This window comes from Pieris brassicae, chromosome 7 (assembly GCF_905147105.1).
Source record: "Pieris brassicae chromosome 7, ilPieBrab1.1, whole genome shotgun sequence".
NCBI classification, from domain to species: Eukaryota; Metazoa; Arthropoda; class Insecta; order Lepidoptera; family Pieridae; genus Pieris; species Pieris brassicae.
In genome coordinates this window covers 4,394,277-4,402,358 of record NC_059671.1, presented here as the reverse complement: position 1 = coordinate 4,402,358, position 8,082 = coordinate 4,394,277, and the positions used below count along the sequence as shown (strand labels likewise).

Here is an 8,082-nt window from a genome sequence, read left to right as displayed (position 1 = left end):
GTTTTTCAATATAGTGTTATTTAGTTAAATGCAGATAAATCTATGGATGAGTATTACTATTGCTCTAAAATTTTGTATGTAAATCTTTTACCAACAATATTAATGTGACCGAAGATGTACATAAAATGCTATTCTCTATATGTTTTGTCATTATTTCTCATATACTATTTTATAACCTCATTAAGTTGTTAGTCTGTATTTAGATTGCCCATAATGTTTTGGTTTCCCATAAATCAAATTAATATTTACAATTGATTGTTTGCATTGCGTTTTTAGTCGATTTCAAAAAGGGTTTAACTTTAAAATAAAAGAAATAAGCAATTAGATTAGTAAACTTTAAACTACTAAATAATACCTCAAGTCAAACGCGCAATATGCTAATTAATCTAGAGTGTATTCTACCCTTTATATACAATACATCACGGGCCAGCGTCATTCTATAAAAACAGTTGCTTTGCAAATTATTACGCCAAATAAACCTAACTCACCAATAAAAATAGTAAGTGCAGTGAGACGGATTATATCTTTAAAACCATACCGTCTGGAAGACCAGGTACGAAGTGAAGTGGTACTTTTTAGTGATTTTCATTTTTTTTTGTTTGCTTTTTAAACTTAAAAAATTAACAGTGTTCTTTTTCTATTTTAAAGTAAACTTTTGTCTATATTCAAGTAATTAATATCTAATACGTCAGATACAAAATAGTAAGATGTTGAAGAATACGCCGTAAATAACGCTTTATAACCTTTTATTACTTTATTCCAAATTAAAATATTATAAAGTTACTAAATATCACACATCCTCCTGTCCATTTGCATCCTGTAACATTAAAACAATCTTGATATTCATTTAACCATATGAATGTTTTTGAACATTGTTCGTTTATAGTAAAAAAGTATATTAGATTTTTTTATTTATTCCAGCAAAATGACGGTCGTCGATGACATCCAGACGAATCAGCTGTCGACAAGACTCATCTTCTATCCTTTAATTCTTCTTGCTACTGGACTCTGGCTCTTATACAGATGGCAGCAGCAGACAAGAATATACAAACTGGGAAACAAATTGCCAGGGCCTATTGCATTGCCAGTATTTGGTAATGCCCTATTGGCTCTTGGTAAAAAACCAGAAGGTAAGCCATAGACTACAACTATTTAATAAACCCAACTAATACGTGATATGTGTTAAATAAAATCACTTCATAAATGACACTTAGTGCTAAGTCTGACATCCGTAGGTCGAAGTGGAGTCATAGTTTCGTTTCTGAAAGTCTTCAAGAATCTCCAGTTTTATTAGCTTCTATCTGAAATGACCAGTCAAAAGACATGTCATGTCTTTGCAGCTTTACTGTCATTACACACTTTTTCCATTAATTGTTGAAAAGTAAAGTTGAAAATTAATTTTTACGTTCTATTTTCAAAAAAAAATTGTTATTATTTTATATGTTGTTATATTATATGATGTTGTAATATGTTGGATACAATCATGTTAATCTATTACGAAAATCTCGGTTCACGCTTGTTGGGGTTTTTCAGAATTGGTGAGATTAGGTTTATCTTACGTTGAGATGTACGGCTCCGTCGTACGTGGTTGGATTGGATCTAAGTTAATTGTATTCTTAACTGATCCCGATGATGTGGAAGTCATCCTCAACAGTCAAGTTCACATTGATAAGGCCTCCGAATATAGATTCTTCAAACCTTGGCTTGGAGAGGGACTACTTATCAGCTCAGGTAAATTCTCTTTTTGAATTGTTTATTATATTGTACCATTTTTAATTCAATAAATTAAAAAAAACTTAGTAATTTATACGAAAACGAGAACATAATTATATCGAATAAATAATTTACAATTTATTAGATATAAATTAATTTATATAGAAAAATATATATTTAAGTTATTTACGCAAACATAAGGTCAGTCAGTAAACTTGGTCAGTTTACACTTGAGTAATTTATATAGAATAAATACAATGAATTTCCAAACTACTTTACCTATATTATAGTGTATCTCTAACAATAATTAACACACCCGCAATTTTATTTCAGGTGAAAAATGGAGATCGCACCGCAAGATCATCGCTCCTACATTCCACATAAACATCTTGAAATCCTTCGTTGACACATTTAACCAGAACAGTAAATCTGTGGTTAACAGGATGAAGCCGGAAATGGGTAAAGAGTTCGACGTCCATGACTACATGAGTGGTGTAACAGTGGATATTCTATTAGGTAAGCCTTTTTTCACAGTTTAAAGTCCCTAAAATTCAGTGAATACACGGAGTCCCATATGTCAAAAACGTATTCGCAGTAGTCATATCAAAATAGATCTCAAATTCGAATCCATACGTATCCATGCAAAACATAACCTAACTCTGCACGGAGAAATTTCGCGTGAAAAAAGTGATTTTGCTAAAATAACTCCTGTATATCGATTCACTCTGACCACCTTATAAGCGACAGTAATCAGTTTTAAGACTGTGTTGTTTCATCACAGTTTTGATAGCATAGAAAGCAAATAATTACTATCTAATTGCTAATACTAATGTTAATAGTTAAACAATTTAGTTAAAATATCTGCCATTTGATCGTAAAACGACACGTAAACATAACTCTAGTGGCATAGACCATTGTAATGAGATTCATTTAGTTTTAAAAACCAAAAAACATATACATATTACTATAACATTATGTTGTTATAGCTTAACCTCAAATATCTTCAATGTCATTTAATGCAGATACAGAATTTATTGTATTTCTTATTAATTTATGCCAATGAAAGTGAAATTAATTCAAATAAATACTGACGTACCAATTAATTGTATTGTTTAATCATGTAACTTGCATTTACATAATACATTATTAATCTATGACCTTTAGGTATATGCGTCTAATTTTTATTTCATGTATTTTAGTTATTTAGTTGAAAAAATAAATTTATCACTAGAGCAATAGTCAGATAGTTAGATTTATTAGAAACATTTCACACATGTATAAAGAATAATTTTATTATTCACTCTCTTTTTTTATATTAATTTTATGACCTGATAACGAGACCTTTAAGCCAAGTCTTATTGTCAGTCACTAATTCACATGTTATTATAACGTTCCACTTGTCTCCACACTCTATATCTTTAACACAATTTGAATTTTTATAGAAATTCCTCCGTTCGGATCAAGGTCGCGTATACGGTCCTTGTATGATCTACTACAATTATGTTAGGTTATTATATATAAGGAGTAAATTTGGGGCAACTACAGTCCTTAAAAATAACAGGTTAATAAGGATTTATATACAATTCCTAATAAGAAGAATGCTTCAGTAGTATATATCTGACCTTGACTCGATACTTAAATTATAATTGTTGGTCTATTTTGTTTAATAAGTACCGATGAGTCAGGGTCACTGTGTAATTATGGCACACGCATTTGTAACAACAATTATCAATTACTAGCATAGCGTGTGGCTCGGGCCAAAAGCTGAAGATTATTACACAAATCTATTGCAGTTAAGGAATACACAACAATTGTATCAGATGCCGGTTCGTATGCATCCTACTGTAGACACGCTGAAGATTTCGGAACGAAGTCTCGATATTCCTCATAATGTTTTGTTTACCGTACAAAAAAAAAGATGTCCATTGGTGCACCGTGACTTGAACGCACGACCTCATTTTTATATCATTTCATAACCTGTTGAATATTCATCCGAATATTTAGCTAAAAATTAAGAATTTGTGATATTTATTTTATACAAAACGTTGATTAAATGCGCATTTAACACTCGCTTGTATGTACGGTGAAGAAAAACGTCTGTAAAAAAACCAGCTAACTTAAGCGTCGGCGTGTGCCAAACACAGAAATCTGATGTCAAGTGCTTTTTTTGAAAAATAACACGAAACAGATACACAAATCTAAAGCCCAAAACTAAGGGTTGTAAAGAATCAAATACTTGTTTATAATGTTGAGAACTATACACTTTTACCTCTGTGTTTGGTAATTTATTATACATTTCAACTTATTACAGAAACTGCAATGGGTATCACTAAGGAAACTCAAGATGAATCCGGCTTTGACTATGCTATGGCTGTCATGAAGTAAGTTATATTTCTATTAATTTACTAAAATAAAAAGTAGTCAGAAATGTCTGAAATTAAAAGCATCAGTCACTCTGCAACCCAAAACATAACATAACAGAGCAGACCTCTGAAACAAAAAATATTTAACGCTTCCAGTGTGTCCACTTCCCGCTATTATTGAACCCTTATCACCTTATTGAACGATCTCTTCCAGGCAACCACTAATTGCTGCCATACAAAAGTTTTTTGTATCTATACATTTATATTTAAGAAAATATCAGACAAAAAAATTCTAAAATCTATAAGAATAAGATAAATAAATTAGTTATAAAATTTTAAAGGCTTGCTTTTAAGAAAGTATCTTATTTATTTTCAGGATGTGTGACATCATTCACCAAAGGCACTACAAATTCTGGCTGCGTTTTGACGCCATTTTCAAGTTCACCTCTTTCTTTGAGAAACAGAAGAATCTTTTAGGAATCATCCACGGACTTACCAACAAAGTATTACATTTTCCTATATATATGATTTTACTATACGTGTGTGTCACTGAACTCCTCTTAAACAGCTGGTCCAGCATCCAGCATTTGAATGAATTTTTTGTATACGGTTGGGTGGCGCCCTAGATGGTTTAGATTCACAAATCAGCCCGGAAGATGGCGCTGCAGTCAGTATCTATCTATAAAGCAAATAAACAGCTGGTATATATATATAAATTTTCTGTACATGTTTTAGTAAACTCCTAAATGGCTGGATTTTTATGATTCTTTTTGTTCAAGTTGAGTCAAGAAATGATTTACATTATTAATTTTTTTTGTATCTGTGTGTAAAGGTCAACACAGATATATAGATATATAATACGAGTAATGTATGGCACCGCAAGCAATTTATTAGAAACAGCGACACAGGTTCAAGTACGAAGTTGATAGAACTATATTTTATAATTCCAAGAAACCTAAAATGTTTGGTTCTAATCTCGAAACAACGCAAAACGATGATTACAAATACGCATAGATATTATTTCAAAAATACATAATATTTCTCATTATTCGTAATAGGTAATCAAGAACAAGAAGGAAAAGTACATCCATAACAAGTCTCAGGGACTTGCCACAGCAACCGTTGTCGAAGAAAAGACGTTTGACAAAGATATGTCTGGACTAGCCAATGCTAAGACCCTGGCTGACACAGTGTTCAAGGGCTACCGTGACGATCTGGACTTCAATGATGAAAACGATGTTGGTAAGATAAAGAAAAAAATGTATGAAATGTGATTTATATACTTATAATAAGAATAAAGTTGAGGTCCATGTTGAGATTGTGTGTTAAATCCCATCACAATCGACGCCCATACTAATAGGCTTTTAGTCACTGTTTACAACCAGAGAAAGAGTACTGAAACAGTAAAATTAGATGTAATTTTGTCACATTAGAACACATGTTTTGTCTTCTAGTATAGTTGACGTTGATATTTATATTTCGTAAACATACATTTTAACTGTTTAAGGTGAAAAGAAACGACTTGCTTTCTTGGACCTTATGATTGAAGCCGCCCAGAGTGGAGCACACAAGATCACAGACCATGAAATTAAAGAAGAGGTTGACACTATTATGTTCGAGGTATTTCAATTTTCTTTCTATAGAAGATAGAACTACACTACAAAGAGGCACGCCAGGGCTATATGAATTTCCTCTTAGGATAATATTCAAAGTTGAGACTTATTGGCTGTCATCCAGTAACGTTTCTCAGTTAAAGAATACACTTTTTTACCGTATCGAATCTATGTATTATTATAAACTTATTAATCCCCGTGACCACGCACGCTGTAAAGCACGCGAAACGTCATAAAATTATGTAAAATAATTATAAGCTTATAATACATAGCTTCAAACCGGAAAATAAGTGTTTTCTTTAAATGTGTAAATGCTAATAAAAGACCATACAATGTATCTCAGTTTATATATGAAAGTATTGTTGTAAGCTTGAATTTTTTGAAGCGATGCCTTTCAGACCAAAACAATTAATGTTTCATTGGAATCGAACCCATTACTCACTGTACACTATACCGTCTTATACTAAATCATGAATAATTTTAGGGCCACGACACTACAGCTGCTGGATCCAGTTTCGTGCTTTGCCTCCTCGGTATCCACCACGACATTCAGACCAGAGTGTACGACGAGCTCTACTCTATCTTCGGCGACTCTGACCGTCCATGCACCTTTGAAGACACCCTTCAGATGAAATACCTCGAGAGAGTAATCTTCGAATCACTTAGGATGTACCCACCTGTGCCAATTATTGCAAGGAAGCTGAACCGTGATGTTAAGATTTGTAAGTTTCATTCAAGTAAAGTTTTATCATTGTGTAAAATATACTACACAAAGCTGGATTATACTTATACGTATTTATGAGATTCTGGTTTTATGAGTTTCCCATAAGCGTCTAAAAAGCTGGTAAATTTAATGGGCTAGCGGGTAGTCCTTAATGGAGTAATTTGTAAATTTCAGCCACAAACAACTACCTACTTCCCGCGGGATCTACCGTGGTTGTAGGAACCTTCCAGATCCACCGCAACCCCAAATACTACAAGAACCCCAACGTTTTCGACCCTGACAACTTCTTGCCAGAGAACACATCGAACAGACACTACTACAGCTACATTCCATTCAGTGCTGGACCCAGGAGTTGTGTCGGTACGTGATCCTTTAAAAATAATCGACTTTTTCATTAATTAATAATAACAAATCGTGTATTTACAAAAGTGGTACATATTAGCTGTATTAAAATAGGCAGGCAAATGAATTATGATGACGTAAATCAGTTTCCCAACCATATTTAATACTTTCCCCCACTATAAAGTCACCTTGCCAAAATATGGAGGCACTATTGGGGAGGTGTCATCAAAACTTCAACGAATCAACAACATCTATTCTATCACCGTCATTATACTAAATCTAATTAATTGCTTCAAGATTAACCTTTTATGATTTTAACCAACGCATCAATCCTGTATGTGCATATTCCAGGCCGTAAGTACGCCCTTCTGAAACTCAAAGTTCTCCTCTCCACTATTCTCCGCAACTACAAGATGGAGTCAGACGTCACTGAGGACCAGTTTGTGCTACAGGCTGATATTATCCTGAAGAGAACTGACGGCTTCAGGGTAAAAATTGCGCCCAGGCAACGGGTGCCGTCCACCGCTGTTTAACTCCTTAACTGGTTGCAGACCTTTAACAACCCTCAATTTAAGAGCTACTAAGTCTTGTCTAAACCTATTTAATCCGGATTAAGATTGGGAGAGTGGTGGAATTATAACCAACGTGACTATTTCTATGGCTGGAAATATGGAATATGGAATTCTAGGTCTGCAATTAGCCATTTAGTTAGGAGCAAGTTATTTAAAATATGGCTTACTAATTTCTATTTGATATAAGTTTATCATTTGTGTAATTAGGGTTATTTATATACTAGACTGGTTGCGACAGGTGATTTTATTTATTTATATCATGAAATAAATGCTCTTTAAGAAGACGGTTTTATTAATTTCTTTTTGGTTGACGAACAATCTCTTTCGTGGTTACAAATTATAGTTTATTAACGAACATTTACGTAGGTACAAGGTTGTTAAAATTTATTACAATTAACATTATCCAAGGCACAATTTCTTCTTAAATCTAAAGGTAACAAAGCTGTTTTGATAGCGTCTTGTTTATTATAACTAGTGTTATATTTATATACATATACATTGATTAATAACAAAATAATAATAATCAAAAAAGAAAAATAACAAAAATTATGGAAAGAAACCAAAAAACATTTTAAGTGTGTAATGTGTGTGCGTTGTGGTAGTTACTGGCCATGGCTCAGCATTATGCTGTGGAACAGACTTGTTCTACAGCTCTGGTCATTCTACCAGAGACCACAACACTTAGGTTGCGACTCAGACGCAAAAGAGAAAAAAAATATTTTAGACCTAACTATACTTTTACACTTAAAGGTTAA

At 32.9% G+C, this 8,082-nt stretch overlaps 1 protein-coding gene across 1 annotated transcript; it reads left to right on the top strand.

The window, feature by feature from the left end:
• Positions 1 to 411: 411 nt before the first annotated feature.
• LOC123711574 (cytochrome P450 4g15-like) lies at positions 412 to 7,611 on the top strand. The gene is made up of 11 exons (XM_045664170.1): positions 412 to 553; positions 922 to 1,130; positions 1,534 to 1,731; positions 2,047 to 2,229; positions 4,025 to 4,094; positions 4,453 to 4,579; positions 5,135 to 5,318; positions 5,584 to 5,696; positions 6,174 to 6,411; positions 6,588 to 6,773; positions 7,107 to 7,611. Exons 2-11 carry the CDS (start codon positions 926 to 928, stop codon positions 7,286 to 7,288), a joined length of 1,686 nt encoding a protein of 561 aa, XP_045520126.1. The 5' UTR covers positions 412 to 553; positions 922 to 925; the 3' UTR covers positions 7,289 to 7,611.
• Positions 7,612 to 8,082: the final 471 nt, after the last annotated feature.

Excerpts from the sequence above, each read along its gene's own strand:
- LOC123711574 (XM_045664170.1), top strand. The coding sequence starts at position 926 with ATGACGGTCGTCGATGACATCCAGACGAATCAGCTGTCGACAAGACTC. Across the intron at positions 4,580-5,134 it reads TCCACGGACTTACCAACAAA|GTAATCAAGAACAAGAAGGA; the intron begins GTATTACATTTT and ends TATTCGTAATAG. Across the intron at positions 5,697-6,173 it reads TTGACACTATTATGTTCGAG|GGCCACGACACTACAGCTGC; the intron begins GTATTTCAATTT and ends GAATAATTTTAG.